The 20,942-nt window shown below is 43.5% G+C and overlaps 1 protein-coding gene across 1 annotated transcript in view; it reads right to left on the reverse strand.

Moving 5' to 3' along the window:
* The window catches only part of nek7 (NIMA-related kinase 7), a gene marked incomplete at its 3' end in the record, with an annotated part of 83,167 nt that overhangs the window by 41,463 nt on the left and 20,762 nt on the right, over positions 1-20,942 (reverse strand). Inside the window, exons 2-3 of the mRNA XM_080012963.1 lie at positions 14,164-14,251; positions 3,223-3,363 (exon numbers count right to left, since the gene is read on the reverse strand). Of these exons, the coding sequence (XP_079869089.1) occupies positions 3,223-3,363; positions 14,164-14,217 (195 nt within the window). The 5' untranslated portion in view covers positions 14,218-14,251. The remainder of the gene's footprint in view (positions 1-3,222; positions 3,364-14,163; positions 14,252-20,942) is intronic.

Consider the following 20,942-nt stretch of genomic DNA (forward strand, 5'->3'; position numbering starts at 1 on the left):
CGACCTGTGTACCACAAACTAAGCACAGGGAGTTAGCTTTGACTTATGTAAATAAATATTTAGCAGACCATGTGTTGTTGAAAACACAGCATTTGGTATCAATTTTCATTTTTTTGGCATGAGCTGACATTTTGTGGGCTAGCTGGCTAGAATCACTTGTAGCTGTTCACCGACGCATGTGCGCCCTTACGTAAATTTAAAAATAAAAAAAGGCACGCTTTTCGAAATAAAAGCAACACAGTTGTATTGCGTGCAGAGTATAAATACTTTTTAATTTATGTTCTAATTTACGATTGACCTCACACGGGCTGGACAGGGACCCCCAAAGGGCCGGATTTGGCCCGTGGGCCGTAAAATGCCCATGTCTAGAGCCTTCTTTCTCTTTCATAAGTGAAATGTGACTCTGCAGACTCTGCTGTGACTGTGCGTGTAAGAAGTAGACATTTTCACTTTTGTAGCGTCCAACTAAGTATTGATAACATGCTTCGTATTTTACAAATTTGAGTTAATTTGATGAATGTCGGCGCCGATACTCAAAAGTTAACTAAATGGGTTTTATTTCTATAAAAAAATAAAAAATAAACCAAACGATGGTGGGGCGGTGGGCAAGTAATGTAATTGGTGTATGCCCTAACACCGGTAACGCGGCAAGCCTAGTTTCCTGGTTGTGATCAATGATCTGTGAACAATCAATGATCAATGGCTGATCACCTGGTTTCCACTTGCAATTTTATTATTATTATTCATATTTAATTATATCATTACCGTAAACACGTAATAACCTGGAGCTGCAACTTATCAGTGGACTCCAAACTGCGCCACTAGGGACCACTGTGTCCAAATCCTTCATTGGCGTCCACGCTACAACACCACAACAGCCTCCATGCAATTAATAAATGGAAAAAACAAACTTATATTTAAACCATTTAACTTAATTTAAGTGCGATATTCTAGAGAATACGGCATCTACCACAGCACTCGTGAAAACATGGTGATAATATGGTAATGGTGGTAATAATAAATTATTATTGCATACATCATGCTTTTCATTCCTTAATTAGATATTACTTGTAGCCTTATTTTAAAATTGTTCACATCATGATTTGTTGTAGGAACGTTTCAGAAACTCGACTCTTCGGAAAATATATTTTGCTGATGTGGCTCCTGAGCTGGGAAAGGGTGAGTACCACTGCCACAATGATTTACACCACGTTGATGGTATTTTTCTCAGATTTTCCTCTGATTTTTTAAGTCGATGCAAATGACAGTCAGTATAATTCGCAAATATAAGTCATCAACCATTAGGGTATAATTCGAATGTTATTGAACAAACCTCCCAATGATAACAGTATTTTTTTCAAAAATAAAAAAAACTCAAAATGCACTGTTCCAAATTATTATGCACAACAGAGTTTCAAAACATTTTATAGGTTGCAAAGAACTGGAAATGGTCATTTGTTGAATTTGCAGCATTAGGAGGTCATATTTACTGAAATCAAAAGCTATTTCAATCAAAAACATCTTAACAGGCCAAGTTACATTTTAACATAGGACCCCTTCTTTGAGATCACCTTCACAATTCTTGCATCCATTGAACTTGTGAGTTTTTGGAGAGTTTATGCTTGAATTTCTTTGCAGGATGTCAGAATAGCCGCCCAGAGATGCTGTTTTGATGCAAACTGCCTCCCACCCTCATAGATCTTTTGCTTGAGGATGCTCCAAGGGTTCTCAATAGGGTTGAGGTCAGGGGAGGATGGAGGCCACACCATGAGTTTCTCTCCTTTTATGCCCATAGCAGCCAATGACACAGAGGTATTCTTTGCAGCATGAGATGGTGCATTGTCATGCATGAAGATGATTTTGCTACGGAAGGCACGGTTCTTCTTTTTCTACCATGGAAGAAAGTGATCAGTCAGAAACTCTATATACTTTGTCAAGGTCATTTTCACACCTTCAGGGACCCTAAAGGGGCCTACCAGCTCTCTCCCTATGATTCCGGCCCAAAACATGACTCCGCTACCTCCTTGGGACATGGTGGCCATCCACCAACCATCCACCAACCATCCACTACTCCATCCACCTGGACCATCCAGGGTTGCACGGCACTCATCAGTAAACAAGACTGTTTGAGTCTTCATGTATATCTGGGCCCACTGCAACCGTTTCTGCTTGTTGGTTACATTGGTTAGGGGTGGCCCAATAGTAGGTATAGAGATGACAGAGAAAGTGTTCCCATTACTCACGGTTGCGCACAGTGATTTTGGTAGAAGGGCCATTTACAGTTAATACATCTACAATAAAAACAGGCTGTATTTGTTTACTTTGGAGAGAGGACGAACGTTTTATGCCGGTTCACGGAGAATGGATCATGAGTTGCGCGTGGGCGTTCACATGCGTGCGGAAAGGATCGCCCGTCCAGTCAGTCAGTCAGTGTGCATTACAATAACACGATAAAACAGATAGAAGCTTACAAAATGCACAGGGATAACATTCCAACAGGGAATTAGAAATATATTATGTCTGTGAATCGTCAGTATACATTTTTACACACACACACACACACACACACACACACACACACACACACACACACACACACACACACACACACACACACACACACACACACACACACACACACACACACACATATACATATATACATAGGAAAGAAGATTTAATGTTATTTGATGACTGATATCTTTTGACATAGCTTTTATCATCTAGTACCCATACCCAACTAACATATGGTCATTTTCAATGCATAAACCAGGATAATTCAGTCTCTATTTTTATCCTTTGCAATATTTGTGTTTTGATCTTGTTTGCACGTTCATATCAATAATGACATGACTCATTTCACACAACACCAGACTGTATAAATCCAATTATCTACTGCAACCACCTTTGTAGATAAATGAAAACACTGTCTTGAATTTATTTTAAATTGTAATCTATTATTGCCTTGTGTTTTAACTATTTTTAATGGACAATTCACCAATTAAGTCCTTGAATCTGTAAATAGTCAATTACTTGTGTTCCTTTGTGATAGAACAATGAAATAAAAAACAATGCAGACTTAAATAAGTGAGAGGAGAATTATGAGAAGTATAACATTTCACTTCAAGGTGACACTCTCATATCTCATTTTGAGTTTGGGTCCAGTCCACCAGTAGCATCCAGTGTTCTCACTCTGCTGTTTTATCGAGTACTTGGACTCACCTGGACCTTCTTGAGGGCCACAGACGTGTTGTCCAGCAGGTACCGGGCTCGGTACACCTCGCTGAACTGGCCCCGGCCGATCTTCTTCTCAATCTGGAAGTTGGCCAGTGAGTTGTGGCCCATGTCTGGCTGCAGCGGCTTCTGAAATGAACAAAGAAATTACAAAATAATTGGTATCTATATATTTGAAGCACAGAAAAGACTTTTAATGGATGATGGCTGCCTTTCTATCCTATTGCAGTATTTTAACAAATTCTACACTCTACACTTCTGAGTATTCAAATAAATATTCAATTGTTTATTTACACAGCCGACAAATGATTCATGTGCAAGTCATGATCACAGTGCAATTGGTGCAGTGAATAGAGCCTCCAATAAGTGGAGAAACTTAGAAACCTTCTACTCGCCATATGAATTATCTAAATATCAACAAATAGACTGGCTTATTTAGTAGTTTGTCAACTGCAAACACTACTAAGCTAATAGAACTATCCTTTGGGGAGGACTAGTGGTGCATTTAGTGAACAGTTTAGGCCCTGCTACAGTTAATGCCTTGAAGTGACAAAAGAACAAACTTTTGCTGGATGTGGTGCTGTATGTCCAGTCATGGGCACCGGATTGCACCATGTAGTGGGGGACGCGGGGGGTCGGGGGGTGTCCCCCCTATACTGGCGCCCCTGTGTCCAGTATACTTGTTGACATCATTTGTTTTTTGGGATGCCACGCCAGGCGGGGGAGCTTATTAAACTAATACTGAATACCACACACCACACTCAAAGGTGGTTTGGAATCTGCACTGCTATATGGATCTTCACTGAAGGAAAAAAATTGCAAGCAAAAGACTACATTAAAGAATTAAGCCTTCAGGTGGCATTGGTGACAACTGTGATGACCTTAGAATGTTGAATATAATATCGGTGTCACATACGCCAAATTATTGTCTGTAAACCTCTACCTACTTTGTTGTGTGTGTATGCCTTACTATTGTGGCAATAGTATTCCCACAATATCGTTAAAAAAATAAAATAAAAAAAAAAAGTGTGATATTGATCAGAAATCGGTCAAATATATAAAGACATTTGATTTTGTCAACATCTCCCAGTATAGTAGAGCTGTGTCGGAACTTGAACAGAAGCCGATACATGTATATAATGTTGCCTCATTTTGGAGGCAGCATCATATCCACTAATATACTTCCAGCATAAGATCGTGGAAGTCAAGCAGGCTCAAGGTCTCCTCTGTGACCTTGAAAAAGAGACTGAATCCCTAACAGCTACATGAGTAACTGTTCAGTTCCTAAAACAGCGTACCAAAAAGCAGAATTTCTCTACAGGGATCAATAAAGGCAGAGCACAGTTGAAACTGACAGTCTATTATTAAAGCCAGAGCCGTGGAATGCTTGTGTATTCCAGTTTAACACTGCACACGAGGGTTGGGCGATATGTAAAAATGTTCCTACCGGTCACCGTCAGCCCAACAATTGGCAAATGTTGATATATTCACCATGTGCCGGGCTGCTTGGGTGGAACAAGTATTTTCAACGAATGGAATCATGGAAAAGCTCGCTGGGAAAAATAATCCGAAATCCCCTATATGGGATTATTTTGGTTTTGAACCGGACACAACCAACAGCAGAAGGATGAAAAGGAAGTAATTTGCCGTCTTTCCAAACATGGCCCGAGACAGAGCACAGAGGTTCGGTTAAAACAATAGCTTAATTAATCTCTCTTTTTTTCCCTCCTTTTCCATTTTTTATGGCCGCTTTCTAAAATCTCAGAATAAAGGATAAATAGCGGAGGAGCAAAGTAAAATGATCTAATCGTGTAATTATCCCATAGAAAGGAGGCAACCCGGTCTGGGTCTCTCCTCCCCGGAAGAGGATCCCCGGGATCCCCGAGATGCCGCCCCCCCCCCAGGTGGAATCATAACAGGTATAACAGGTGTGTCTGAGTGCGCGCTGCACTGCCACATTGTTCCTCCAATATCTGAACAGAACCAAAGGAAGAAAGAAAGAGCGAAAGGCTGTTTCAGAATGAACTGGAAAAGGGTTTTACAGTGATTTATTTCTTCTTTTTGTGGATTTCTCGAGACAGGGAGAAAAGCACTGGACCCTGTTAAATTGGCGATGTGGAATACCAGTTCCTATTCATGCACGCTTTGAACTGCGCTTTCCAGGTCGTTAAATCGGCAAAATAAAAGGACAAAAATCACGCATCACCCTAAAAATAAAAAATTAAAACAAAAACTGCCAATTTGACTCAGTCACTCGCCGATTGATTCATCCAACCGCCCAATCCTACCGCAAACCACGTGGAAAAACTCACCATCCATAATTTTTTTCCCCCCACTTTTTATTGTTTCAGAAACAACTCAGAGACATAAAGCGATGCCCCACGGACATGATGTGTGAAAAACCACGCGGAGCAGGCTGCGTGACCTTTCCAGCCATTTGGTAAACTTGCACGGGGCACCGGCGGGCGCAAACACAATGTGACATATCAGAATGCCACATGTCACCAGAGCTTCTGCCAACATGGCCCAGGGAGCAGCTCACAGGCCGGCCCAGTGGTGAGGGAGGGTAAAGACCGCCTCAACACACACACACACACACACACACACACACACACACACACACACACACACACACACACACACACACACACACACACACACACACACACACACACACACACACACACACCTGATGCTATCATTAACAAATAATGTATGGACTTTAACTGCTGTAGCTAAATTTCAGAATATAAAAATATATTTTTATTTTCCAGTTTGATACTGAACAATTATGTTGACCTTGTTGTGTGTTGCGTTGTACGTGAGTTTAGGCGCAGATCACCTGTTTGAAATCCAAATATAAAGCAGGAATTATTGGTTATTCTGTCTCATATATTTATATGTTATGTATATTATAGAACCCGGAACATGTGCTCAAACCCCATTGGCTCACCGAACGAGGGGCCTCTGGAGGGTGGTCCCACAATAAAAACAAAAAACAGCCCGTTATGGAACAGGACGGTGTAGGCTGAGGCATGTGAGAATGGCTAGAATGCATAATCTGAGTTGTATTTTCAGCCAAACTTCAAAAACATTTTGGGGAACTCAGAGACCTACACCGATCAGCCACAATATTAAAACCAGTGACAGGTGAAGTGAATAACATTGCTCATCTCGTTCCAATGGCACCTGTCAAGGGGTGGGGTTTATTAGGCAGCAAGGGAACAGTCAGTTCTTGAAGTTGATATGTTGGAAATAGAAAAAAGGTGTATTTACCTGTTGAAAAGGACCACAATAGGTCCTCTTTGAGACATTTTGTACATCTCCATCTGTGTATAATATAGATATGGGTATTTCAACACTGACCTTTGTTAACCTGCCGGGGTTTACGTTGTCTCATATATTGTTGGCAAAACCCTTTTTCCTCATAAATGTGCGGACTGGCAGCCCTAACGCGGCCTCCTGTCTCCACTGGACGACAAAGTAGTGAGAAGGAGGAGGAGGAGGGACAGGCTGGACTTAGAATGAAGCAGAGGCGGACAAAGCAAGGGAGTGGGAAGCAGAGACAAAGTAGAAAGTGTGGGTTGGAAGCGACCAGCCCGGTGAGGAGAAGAACGTGGAGGAGGAGAACGTGGAGGAGGAGAACGTGGAGGAGGAGAACGGGACAAACGAAAGCCAAGTCAAGTGGAGTGAAGCACAGTAGTGGGTCGGGGGTCACACTAGAGAAGGACAGGGCGCTGGGCAAATGGGACAAACTAGCAGCAACTTTGCAGCACGGCTTTACCTCCTCTTTCATCCCCACTTCCTCCCCTCTGCACTATTCATCTCAAACTGCACTACTACAGATGCAAATAAAACACTTAACACTGAAACATATCAATTTAAACGTATTGTAATGATTGAAGGCCCCTAATCCTATGTGCTTGGTAAACTAAATGCCCCCCCCAAACTCACACCCCTATTTATAAAGCAAATGACATGATGACAACAGATTTAACTAGTATTTGTGGTCAACTGTGAAATCATCATTAATCGCCTGAGATTACATTGAAGCCTATAGGGCTGTATAGGCGCCATCTTGCAAACACTCAATTAATTGACTATACGCTGACAGCGTTAACCTCGGGACTGCTTCATGAAGGGGATGAATGCACATGTGCGCACACACACAAAGTGAAAATGGGACTCACAACAGGACTGCGGGGACATGCGGTGGGAGGGCTTTGTGTCTGAGTGTGTGTGTGTGTGTGTGTGTTGGGGTGGGTAGGCAGAGCACAGGGCCAACCAATTTAAGCATTTCATTGTTTTTTAAGTTGACAGCCAAGAGAAGAGGCGTGAGCCAACGAGATGCCCCGTCCAATTAACACCGTGGAGGTGTGTGCAGTTCTTTCAGCGTGACACCGCCGTCATCCCGAGCCGTCTGGACCTAGCCGTGACAGCAAGCATGACAAACCGTTCCACTTCTTATTGTTCAGCATTACGGCAACACCGAAGAACTCCTCCTGCACTTCACTAATGGCTGCCGCGACAATAATAATGCAATAATAATTCCTCTGGGAGTTTTCACTGGAGTTTAACTCGCAAGGAAAACAGGTCTAATATCAATATGCCGGCTGTGTTAAAACTCACAGAAGTAATGGCAGATTGAAAGACGCCATGCAAACCGAGGGCAAAGCAACCAATCCATTTTTAAGATTTCAGAGATTGTTTTTTAATAGACTGGTGTGATGGAAAGAAAGACTGAAACGCAGAAAAAGTGAGGGAGAGTGAGAAAGAGAAAGACAGAAAGAGACAGGGAGAAAGAGGGCGAGAAAGAGAGAGAGGGAGGAACACAAGGAGGGCAAGGGGGCATTGCTTTCACTCGCTGCATGGTAGCTTGACAAATGTTAGCATGAGCCTCTAAAGCGCTGTGACAACCGCCTGCTGAGAGCACAGTCTCGCTAATGTGTCCTGGCAAGCCGGCCCCGTAATCACACATTTACATATGCAATGACCTACATTTGCATGTCAGATCGCACACTGTCCGGCGTGATTAACGGCGGGCACCTCCCCGCATGGAGTCGCCCTGGGTGGCTGCAGAGGCCATGCGAGGGCGGGAGAGGGCTGGAGGGGGGCGGCTTTTTTGGCAGCCGAGGGGCCGCGCTGCCAGGCAGGATTATGTCAGCCGGCAGCACCGGCATTAGACACTTCATTAGAGCTAATCTGTTTAACGGTGGGCAGTGTATGTAAACTTCACAGGCCATTTGCGGCACCTCTTCGCCCCCTGGCCGGGCCTTCAAAGGGCAGCCGGGCCGCCGCTGACTGACAGGCCGTCTCATCCACCGCACCGGGCTGTCACACAATCAGGAGCTCCCAGCTGAAACACGGGGCCCCTGAGACACACACAACCACACACGCACACACACACAGGGTCAGACGCACATGAGGAGAAGTCACAGAGGGGTGAACCTGAATGACGAAGGGGTCAGAGGCTGAACAAAAAACTGGGAGGAGAGATTTGTACAAACTGCAGCTTGTAAAGGAGCAATAGGCCAGTGTGTGTAGGTGTGGGTGTGTGTGGTGGACATGGTCCTGTATACCTTCCTGTATAACAAATAACAATGCTAAGGTCAGATGCCCCCCCCCCATGCTAGGTAAAAAAAACAAATTACTTAAGATGAGGGAGCGTTTAATAGTCACTTAGAGGCTTATTCCATTTGTTCAGAGCTGCACGTTCAGAGCCGTTCAACCTTACCAAATATGTGACAGCAACTATAACCCAAAGTCGTTCCTAGAAGAACTCCATTTAGGACTCGAGCCGGATGAGAACGAGTCAGAGTAGGATCGGAGCGTAAACAGTCTTTTGCTGAGGAAGCCGAGGGAGGTTTCTCACGGCGAGTGTCTCTGCGCACATTGGGATGATTAGAACACGGAATCTCCTTGTTTTCCTGCCGCACCTCGCCAGAAAAGACACCGTGGGACTTTCTCATGCAGCGCACTTCTGGGGAGCCACTCCACTAACTCTTGTTGCTCACATCATTCTGGTTGGTGATGGGGACAAGCTGCAGGGGATTGAGATTAAGTGGCAGCTATGCAAGGCATTCTGGGTAACATCTGCAAGGGACAGTGTGTCTTGGGTATAAAGTTGACATACAATCGCTCTGGGCATCTCACTGGCACAGACATCGAGAAGGGGGGAGGGGGGAGCGAGAGCGAGAGAGAGAAAATCAGCAGGAAGTGTGATCCAGGCCGGTCAGTAATGACACAGTCAGCGAACACAACTGACAGACACATGGAGAGCAGAAGAAGGGATGTGAGAGATGTGGGGAGGAGGAAAGGAAGAGAGGACAGGCAGCAGAGGGGAGGAGGTGTGAGATGACAGCACCACAGTGCCAGCGGCTGCCACAGAAAGGCCAGCGGCGGCGGCAGAGACGGAGGAGCCCCGCCTCGAGGGGTGCCACCAAGCCAGGCATCGGGAGCCTCTCCGAGCCCTCACCGCCAGCCTAGCAACATGAAATATTCATCCAGAGCCAGCCAGCCAGCCAGCCAGCCAGTCAATCATCCAGTCAATCATTCAGCCAGCCAGCAAAGCTTCACGCCAAAGGTGCTTCTCCCACTTCCCTCTACAATCTGCTCCACAAACGCAACACCTTGTCTCAGCGCTTACAGATGGATCTGCCGCTGTCAAAATCTGCAGAGACAATCAAAACCCAATTGGGTGGGTGTGTGTGTGTGTGTGTGTGGTGGGGGGGGGCGCACCTTGCCTCCCTCCCACTCAGTCAAAAAGCAAATGCGCCATTAAAAATGCACATCTTACCAGCTCATCTCGTTTACCTAATGCATATGCATCATACCTCTGAGAGCAAGAGATATGATATCGCAAGCGATACCAAATATCCTTCATCACATATACAATTCAGATTTCTTCAGGAGGCTTTTTTCTGCTGCGCCCCCCCCCCCCCCCCCACTCCGTGCGGCAGAGAGGAGTGAACCTTGGGAAAGTGTGAAAGAGAATGAGGACTTGTTGAAAGACACCCATCTGGCTGCTGGTGAGACAGACATCTACATACTTAAACCAACTCTCTCCATCTCCCACTACATATTAAATCGGTTCAGACATGCTCTATATGAGCGGAAAACGACATGGCGGAGAATACCAAGTTCATCCTGCTGCCAAATACCAAACCACAAAAAAAAAAAAAAAAAAAGTGGGCCGACAGATCGCAGAGAAGCTGAAGAAAAAATAAAAAACAACCAAAAAAATAAAAATTGAGCTGGTGCTGTAAATTGCTGTAAATAGACTGAAAAACAGCGAGAGAAAGGAATCATTAGGCTGGAACAACAACCCATCATCAACTGCTGGGGAAATCATTGGAAAATCCGGCAAACGCGGGGGAGTGTGTTGTTAAAAACCAAAATGAATCATTAGAGCCTCTCTCCGACTTTCCTTTGAGCGCAGCCCAATTATCCTTAATCTCACAATTACAAATCTTAGAATAAATTAACCCCCTTGGCAATTCCAGTGTTAATATTGCGGTGCCCTCGCATGCAAAAGAAAAACAACTAATAACGCAGGGCTTATTTTTAGTGTGTTTTCCTGCTCTGTATTAATATAAAAAAAAAAAAGGCAAGCGCCGTTTCCCACATTTACTCTGGGGTGTATGGATGATCCTCTTTGTTAAAAGTCCATTCAATACTTATGGAGGCAGAACATCCTTCTGGAGGGAAATCGATGGACCTGGAGTCGAAGGCTGGTATTAAAATCCGACAGTGACCAGGTTTTGCGCCGAACAAGCCTGAATCGTATTGAACAGCGAGGAGGGCACTCTGAGAGGTCAGGTTTTTCCAGCTCCGGAGCTGGAATCAATAGCAGAAATTCATCGTCCCCTACGACCACCCCCGTCCCCCTACGACCCCCCCCACTCCCCCACACGGAGTGTCTCTCAACCGTCAGAGCAGACGTACTGCATGGACTTACATGGCATAACTTTCCGAAAGCAACAACAAAAAAAAAAAAATGTAATATAATAACAGCATTTTGGATAGAGTGGATACAATTTGGAATATGGAGCGGGTGATGCGCTGGCAAAAGTTACTGCTCCATCAGACAGAAACTAGTTAAGGGATTGCAAAAGGCAGGGTGATGTGAATATAATTCTTAAATGAACCTTTAGATTTAAATACACCATCAGCCCACAGCCTAATTCATTAGAGGGGACTGATTATGCTCCTTTTCAACAAGTTTATATACAGACGTGGACAAATTTGTTGGTACCCTTACGCCTCATTGAAACAATGCTTCATTCTACTGAAAAGTGATGAAATGAAAAGCAATTTTCTCATGTATACCTGCATGCCTTTGGTGTGTCATAGAGTAAAGCAAAGAAACTGTGAAAAGAGCTAAATTATTGCCAAAGAGATAAATTATATTCTAAAATGGCAACAAATTTGTTGGTAACCCAATTTTCTCTGAAATAACTTGAAACTCACAAAAGTAATTGGCATCCATCCTTGTTTATTCCATATTTAATAGGAATAGACTTTGCTTTTGATTTTTGAGTCAACAGAATATTTTACATTAAACAAATGAAAATGACATGGACAAAAATGATGGGATCCTTAACCTAATATTTTGTTGCACAACCTTTGGAGGCAATCACTGCAATCAAGCGATTTCTGTAGCTCTCAATAAGACTTCTGCAGCTGTTAACAGGTAGTTTGGCCCACTCTTCCTGAGCAAATCGCTCCAGCGGTCTTAGGTTTGAAGGGCGCCTTCTCCAGATAGCATGTTTCAGCTCTTTCCTTAGATGTTCGATAGGATTCAGCTCAGGGCTCATGGAAGGCCACTTCAGAATAGTCCAATGTTTTGTTCTAATCCATTCTTGGGTGCTTTTAGCTGTGTGTTTTGGGTCATTATTATGTTGGAGGACCCATGACCTGCGACTGAGACGGAGCTTTCTGACACTGGGCAGTACGTTTCACTCCAGAATGCCTTGATAGTCTTGAGATTTCATTGTGCCCTACACAGATCCAAGGCACCCCGTGCCAGACGTGGCAAAGCATCCTCAAAACATAACGGAGCATCCCCCATGTTTCACTTAAGGTATGGTGTTCTTTTAATTGAAAGCTTCATTTTTTTTATCTGTGATCATCAAGTTGATGTGATTTGCCAAAAAGCTCTAGTTTTGACTCATCTGTCTAAACGACATTCTCCCAGAACGATTGTGGCTTGTCAATATGCATTTTTAGTAAATTCCAGTCTGGCTTTTTTATGTTTTTCTCTCAAAAGTAGAGTCCTGCTGGGTCTTCTTCCATGGAGCCCACTGTCACTAAAAAAGCGACGTATGGTGCGATCAGACACTGATGTACCTTGACCTTGGAGTTCAGCTTGTACCACTTTGGAAGTTGTCCTTGGCTCTTTTTCTGCCATTCACACTATCGTTCTGTTCAATCTGGGGTAAATTTTCCTCTTGCGGCCGCGTCCAGGGAGGTTGGCTACAGTCACATGGACCTTAAACTTCTTAATAATATTTGCAACTGCAGTCTCAGGAACATAAAGCAGCTTGGAGATGGTCTTATAGCCTTTACCTTTAACATGCTTGTCTGTAATTTTCTTTCCGATCTCCTCAGACAACGCTCTCCTTTGCTTTCTCTGGTTCCATGTTCAGTGTGGTGCACACGATGATACCAAACAGCTGAGTGACTACTTTTCTCCATTGAAATAGGCTGAATAACTGATTTTAAGATTGAAGATGTGTGACCAATTAAAGAAAACAGTGAGTCTGAAATATCACGATAATCCAATTATTTATAATATTTTCTAAGGGGTACCAACAAATTTGTTCAGGCCATTTAAGAATATAATTAATCTCTTTTAACAGTTTCTTTGCTTTACTCTATGACATACCAAAGGCATGCAGGTATACATGAGAAAATTGCTTTTAATACAAAACAATTTGTCCACGTCTGTTGTCGGAGGTCCCAAAAACATGTTTTTGAAGTTTTTGCTTAAAATCCCACTCAGATTATTTGAGCCCTTGCAACATACCTCAAAACCATAGTGTTCTAAAACAAGATGTTTTTTGTGGAAGGAGCCACCCTCCTGAGACCCCTAGCTCCGTGAGCCAATGGGGTTTGAGCAGAAGTTACGGGTTGTGTGAGCCAATGGGGTTTGAGCTTAACTCCCGATTCTGTTGTATTTCTCTGTACACTTTCACTGATTTTACCTTATCAGTACACTAAAATCATTTTCTGAACAAATTTGGGACAAGTAATAACAAATCCAGTTGCTGAATCTTCACTTATATTAGATCTACAAGGCCTCATTTAAAACTCTGTTCCGACTTTCACCGCGGTGTCCGGAGCAGCACGGAGCTTGGAGAACCGTGGGATACGGCGGCGAGAGATAGTAGCTAACGATTTCAACATATAAAAATATATTTTGATTCCCCTTATTTATAATTCTCGACTAAAATGTTTTCCTCCTGTGCATTTTGTAAGTTTCTATCTGTTTTATTCCGTTATTATAATGTGCACTGACTGACAAGAAAAAAAAAAAAAAAGGAAAAAAAAAAAATTGAAGAATCTCGACTCGTTCAGGTGTCAGCCCTAATATTGACAAAATCAAATAAAAACAATATTTTTTGGACGAATACCTCAATATATACTTGAATAACATTACTTGACTGAAATGCAGCATTTAAGAGCAGGTGATGACGACATTTGACATTGGACTATATTGCGTTAACCAAAATGATATCTTGTCTCATTTTGATGATATCAATAACTGACAGGGATGGAAAGGAAAAAATAATGCATTTTTTTTCCCTCTGAGAAGTCAAAGAAAGATATTGTGAGGGCATGTGGTCATGGTGTGTGTGTGTGTGTGTGCGTGCGTGCGTGCGTGCGTGCGTGTGTGTGTGTGTGTGCGTGCGCGTGTGTGTCCGATACCTGCGGTTGAAAAACTGGTACGGCGGCTTGCTGTCCCTGTGGCTGAGAGTCCATATCAATGGTGTCAGGAGCCTGATCCTTCACGCCCCTGGGAGAGAACACAAACCCAAAATTCAGACTACTGTAAGTCTAACACATAGAGTTTGAGGCGAGCCTCTACTGTTGATCTGAATGTGAAGGGCGTTTTGCCCAACCAAACCGCCTCCAAGTCAACACAGCAGCTCATTCAACGTTGCTGCCTGTTGACTAGTGTCAGTTTTCCCGGTAGGGTTTGCGGACCTGATACTGCACGTCTGAGTCCGTCTCAGGTTGCGGTGTGGTGCCGTTATGAGTGGGCAAGAGATACTGTACTCGAACAGCAAGCGGGAGAGACAGAAAGCTGCAGTGCAATGGCACTCTGTCTGCAGATTTCCTTGGCCCGGTTCCAGAGAGGCCTTTCCAGGGAATCGCTGGTGATAGAACTGTTTAAGCAGATCTAGTTCATGTCAGCTTTTCAGAGGAAGCCCGGGTCACACCGAGGTCAAAGTGCGGCGTACAGGAGGATGCGTTGTCTCAGCTCGGTATAATTTTTTAGATTCTGGCGTGTAGCCCGGGATTGCGGCTAATTGCGCAAGATGCTTCACTGGCGATCGCTTTAGTTCCACCGACACCACACGAGAAGGTGCTGCCGTGCAAAAAATAGAAATAAAGGTACCTGAATGAATAATTCACGCAATGTGTGAAACAATATTTACCGGTGCAATTAGCCTTGAAATTCAAGTCTCCTTTATGCAAGTCGTTTGGACCGATTATAGTGTCGATATATTTCAACCGTAAAGTCTGATGTGAAACAGATACTGGCCGGACACTCGAAATAACGATTGAATTAGTTGACTTCTCTTGGCACGGGGCTGGAATCCCCTTCAGCCCTCAGGATGGAGAGCAGACCGCTGGGTGACTCTAAAAGGTTTTGGCTCGTGGTTTGAGAAATCTAAGACTGGGCTTTTAATGATTCTGTCACTATCCACTATCACTTGTGCGCGCGCACGCACGCACACACGCACACTTTTTTCCATTGACTGCCTGTCTGTTATTTGTGTGGTATTGTCCACCGCTAGTCTCCATCACTTCAGTTGGAGCAGACTCTCGCACCTCCCAATTAAAATCCCCTCTGGCATAAAAGATGGAGGACTCTTCTCCCTGATGATGTCATCAGTCGCATTCACTCAAGGTCAATAATGCTAATTAGGCACCTGCATTTCATATTTAGATGCCTGTGTGCATGAAAATGTGTTGAAATCGGGGCATGAACTGTTCACATCCCGGGGTCTATGTCCAAGAGAATGTAAATTACTTTATAATTTTTTATATGTATTTGTGTGTGTGTGTGTCCATTTATTCAAGCTTTCGGCCCCCCGCCCCCTTCCTAAAACAGTAGTTGTTTATTTTAAAGTAGTTCCGTTTTTTCTTTCCCAGGGTACACTGGCCTGTGTGTGGGCTTTGAAGCTCATGGAAAATATGTGTTTGCACAACACCAGCTCCCCTGGGATTGCCCAGACTATATTGGGAATATTATTTACCGAAATTTACATTAAAAGCCTGTTTTAAATAGGTTTAAAGGCATTCAAATGTAAAGAGCCCCAGAGTTTCTGAGAATTCAAAAGCTATTATTGTGGGCAAAACAAAACACCACCATTACTAGCGTTACCCATCTCTATTGTTAACTGAATGGGCTCAATTATTAAAATAGTATTTTAGTCCAATTACAATTACACAATTACATACACTTAATTATTTTGCTTAAAAAACAATTTTAAGGCAAACATAAAGGGGGACTTTATTCACATCATTCTAAATTAGTAGAATAATGTATGCATTTTAATAATGTAGAATTTTGTGAAAAATGTTTGTTTCAGATCATTGGTTTTCAACAAAAAAATGTGCTTCTCCAAAAACAAGTTAAGAGCTACAATTTATTAAGAAATTGTGACCCCAATTTTCTGCTCATTTTAGGTCAGTTTCCCCAGTGGGATGGACCTACGCTGGTACTTTCTGGAATAGAATTCTACTGTACTCAAATACAGAATCACGTGATATCCATCCGTCTCCATGAGAGCAAAACTGGTCACATGTTAATCATTATGTTCAAACAACCCCTAACTAACTGTCTTAAGTCAATACTGATCAGTAAAATAAATGGAACAAAACAATACTTATTGGCCGACACTCAAAACTTTAGGACTTGGCAATTTGGTAATACAAAAAAAAGATCAGCTGTTCTGGGAAGTCCAATCCCCAACAGACCTCATCCATTTTAGGACACATGGAACTTCAAAGCTGTGAAACTCTTCGTTCCATAACTCATGTCTTGAGTAATGCTCGGCCCTTAAACGACTCCATCAATCTACATTCTTTGATTTGAACAGTAAGGCAGGCATGAGTTTGGGCCTACTGACCGAGTAAAATCCGGCCGTAGAAAATACAAAAAGCCATGTAGCAACACATGAGATGATAACGTCACCTATCGTAATAACTTGCCACGTTTTGTAATACACATCTTGACCCGATAGGTACCGCCGTATTTTATAATAACCACAATAACCAATATAATGTGGCGGCTATCTCATATTGCAAGGTTAAAACTTTTTATGATGAATACTTGGGCTGCAGATATTCCTCTATAATCACATTAGTATTTGTATGCTTTATTATTTTTAATATTTGAATATTTAAGAAATGTATTGCTTAAATTTAGCACAGGAGGGAGGGGCTTTACGCAGGGTTGCACAGCTCCGCAGGTCTGATCTGATCTGGTCTGATCATCTTTTCTGCAAACAAAGCAACTAAAAACTCCAGATGTATTTAATTTACTCTGTTTCCTGCTGCTGCTCTGCTGCTGGGCAGATCGCTCCTGAAAAAAATCCTGCCCTTGTTAACGGTGCAGCGGCAAAAGCCCTGCGGCCGGGCAGGGTCGTCAAGCTGGTGGTTGGGAACCTAGAGGACATTCCGTCGGTGATGGTCGGGTTTACTTCCCCACTTTCATCGCCACATTTGTGGAACTACTGCACATTCTGGTCAAAGGAGAACACAGTGAAACGCCGGAAGAGAGGGAGATGCATCGGTGCGCTCGTGCATCTCCACCGACTCTGCACTCTGTTACCGGGAATATTTCTCTCTAATGTGCGTTCACTGTGCAACAAACTGGATGAACTTACACTACTCACAAAAAGTTAGGGATATTTGGCTTTCGGGTGAAATTTCAGGATGAACCTAAAATGCACTATAACCATTAGAGGTGAACTTCATTTGACCTTCTCTAAACTTTTGAATGCACATGTCCAACTGTTCAATGTTTCAGTACTTTTTGCACAACTTGCTGTTCTGTAACAAGGAGCTGAACGGCAAAATTCACAACAGGTGTTTGATCCATGAATCGACCAATACATTTCCTGGTTCAATTCGAATTGGTATTTAAACAGTGGACGTCCTTTGGCCACATCCCACACTGATGAGCGCTTCATTGTGAACAGTGCCCTGCGGAACCGGATGATGATGCCACTCAACTCCAGGCACTTTTAACGGAGGTGAGAGGCACCCAAGTGTCACGTCAGACCGTTCGAAACCGTTTCCATCAGCGTGGTCTGCGTGCTAGACGACCTGCAGGGTTACCTGACCACACCACCAGGCACAGCCATCATCGTCTTGCACGGGGCAGGCAGCGTTGACGCTGGACACGGAACCAGTGACCTCAGTGCTGTTCTCTGATGAAAGTCGATTCACGTTGAGCAGAAATGATGGCCGCCAACGATGTTGGAGACGTCAAGGAGAGCGCTATGCATCAGCCACTGTTGTCTGCAGACGAGCCTTTGGTGGTGGTGGTGTTACAGTGTGGGCAGGTGTGTCTAGTCAATACAGAACTGCCCTACACTTTGTGAATGGTACAGTGACAAGCCCATACTACCTGAATAACATCATTCATCCAGTCATTGTGCCCCTGCATGAACAACACAGGCATCATTTCATCTTCATGGACGACAATGCTCCAGCTCATCGAGGTTGCATCATTAGGGAACGGCTGCTGGATACTGGGGCACCTCAAATGGAGTGGCCTGCACTTTCTCCAGACCTGAATCCCATAGAAAACCTATGGGATCAGCTGAGTCGCCGTGTAGAGGCTCGTAACTCTGTAAGCTGTAATTGATGCTCAAGGGCACATGACAAGTTATTGAGACATTGACATTTTTTGTTGTGGTAAACCCACCGCTGTTGTTGGCTTTTGTTTCAATAAAATGTTTGAGATGAGGAAATCACCATTGCATGCTTCTACTTAAATGCCCTACTTTCATGATATAATATCACTGTCGCGTGAACTTTTTACATTTTCCTTAAATTTCACCCGAAAGTCAAATATCCCTAACTTTTTGTGAGTAGTGTATATTGAACTTTTTTGCTCATCACATGTGAATTGAGTCGCTAAGTTAGCTAAAAAAATTATAATCAATAATTTATTTATGAAAATAAATACACACTCTAATAGCAATTTCAGTATTCGAACAGTGATTTATTTTTTATTTTTTTATATTCAACTTGTATTCCAATTTTGATTCCTGCAGCCCTAATGAATACGTAATAATTCAACGCATTTTGTGATAACACACCAAAATTGCTGTTGATGCCTATATAGTAAGTGTCACACTTTTCTAAAACGATTTCAATGTCAGGTGTAATTGGGCCTTTTACACAACACTGTTCGACTGGTTGTGGTGGCATTTTGATAGCGGTGTCACAGGGGACTAGCTCGTCACCCATCCCAGTCGGCCTCCCTACCTCCCCTCGTGATTCCTTACACTTCTGCCTCCCGTGCTGCTAGATTGGGGCTGGCACCGTTACTCCTCTGCCTGACCCTTGCCATCTCCGACTGCCTGCGTGTCACAATACCCAGGGGGCATCTGGCCTCAATGTTGCTCCGTCACCTCCCACACCCCACGTTAACAAGATCAATTAAGACTGCCACATTAGATCAACGCACACTGGGGGGACAATTAACGAAGCTAACTCAATCAGGAGGAGTGAATGAGGCACGTCGCGAAAGAGAGCGCACGCCCTCTCACACTCTGGCCTCAACACTCTCACACCTTCCTTACCTTCTGAAACAAGGTCGCTCATAAACAATTAAAGTGGTAATCCATAAGATTAGTTTGTTAAAAAACAAACCACATTGCTCACATTGAATACTGTATTAAGCTGGCAAAAAAAATTGCCATTGAATGTTTTTGTGTTATAAAGTAAATGTGCTCCTCTAAAAATGGGGTGATTTACTGATTTCACAAGGCAGTCTAATAAACACGCCCTATTCCTTTATACCCATGGATGACCCATGTCATGATGACACACACACACACACACACACACACACACACACACACACACACACACACACACACACACACACACACACACACACACACACACACACACACACACACACACACACACACACACACTTCGTTGGGCACAAATGGCAGTGGAAACTCCAGACGCTAGGCTGCCTGCCTCTCTCGATCACGTGAGACTATCACTCACTCTCTTGCTGGTTGGCCGCTTTGGCCGATGGCGGCGGCTGCAGAAGCTAAAAGCTAAATCCCCGGCTATTCATAGATGCACGTGTGGCAAACACCCATTTGCAGCTCGGGCCAGAAATATATCACTGGCCAGACAGCCCAAGGGATCAGGTGCAAGCAGCTCCAGCTCTATAGTGCTGCAGGGACAGAATCAATAAAATACCGAAGCATAATATAGAGGCGTGTGGTAAGTTCAAGGCACCTGATCCTATAGAGCAGGGTTCGGGAACCTTTTTGGCTGGGAGAGCCATAAAAGCCAAATATTTCTAAATGTATTTCCTTGTGAGCCATATAATATTTATTAAAATTGAATGCAACTTAATGTGTGCATTTTTTATATAAGGCCTACATTTTAAGGTATAACACATCTGAGTACTTCAAAAAGCGCTATATATAATACATTTCTCTTTATTCTCCTTAATAATATTGTTGTTATACTGTAGCATGCTGCGTGGAGGCTTCCATCAGTTAAACGTGAGCGTAGGTTGCTCTTAATGTTTCTCAAATGCGAGGAAGACTGCTCACATGCGTATGTAGAGCCAAACATGGTCAATACGGCAATACTCACACGCAGCATTGTGTGGTATGTGATGGGAAGCTCGTTCCAAGTTTTAAGAATCAGGTGGTCTTCAGGTTCAAGTTCAAGAGATTATTTGTCACGTACATATTCAAATTTTTTCCATTTCTGTCCACTTGTGTTCAGCTGATTGGTCCGACTCGAGGCAGAGAGTTTTCTTAATGTTTGTCTGACTTACAGAGGCGATCGGCGCACGGGATCGTAAGCAGCCCAGCAGTGGAACGCTATTCCTCCTACGCCCAAGAGGATCATTATTATCCACAATTATTATAATAATCCTTTGTGATATATAATTGCGGCCTGCGTGCCGCATATTGAAATGAACAATAAAACTCTCGCCATGTTGGCGCACCACGCCAGAAAGACTCCGTCTCCCTCCCTTAACCCTTACCTGTGGGCAGAGACTTCCACAAGTGGCGCCTGAGCAGAGACCCGGGAGGGGCAGGGTGCCGAGTAAAAGGCCCCCCGGAGTCTCTGTGGTCCGCAGCCGGTGCTTGACTACGCCCCTTTGTCCGCCACATTTATATTTTGAATTTTATTTTCAAAATTGTAATCTCTCTTACCTGTTTTACTTTAAAATGACACCGAATAATTATTTATTA

The sequence above is a fragment of the Zeus faber genome, assembly GCF_960531495.2.
Source record: "Zeus faber genome assembly, chromosome: 1".
Classification (NCBI taxonomy): domain Eukaryota; kingdom Metazoa; phylum Chordata; class Actinopteri; order Zeiformes; family Zeidae; genus Zeus; species Zeus faber.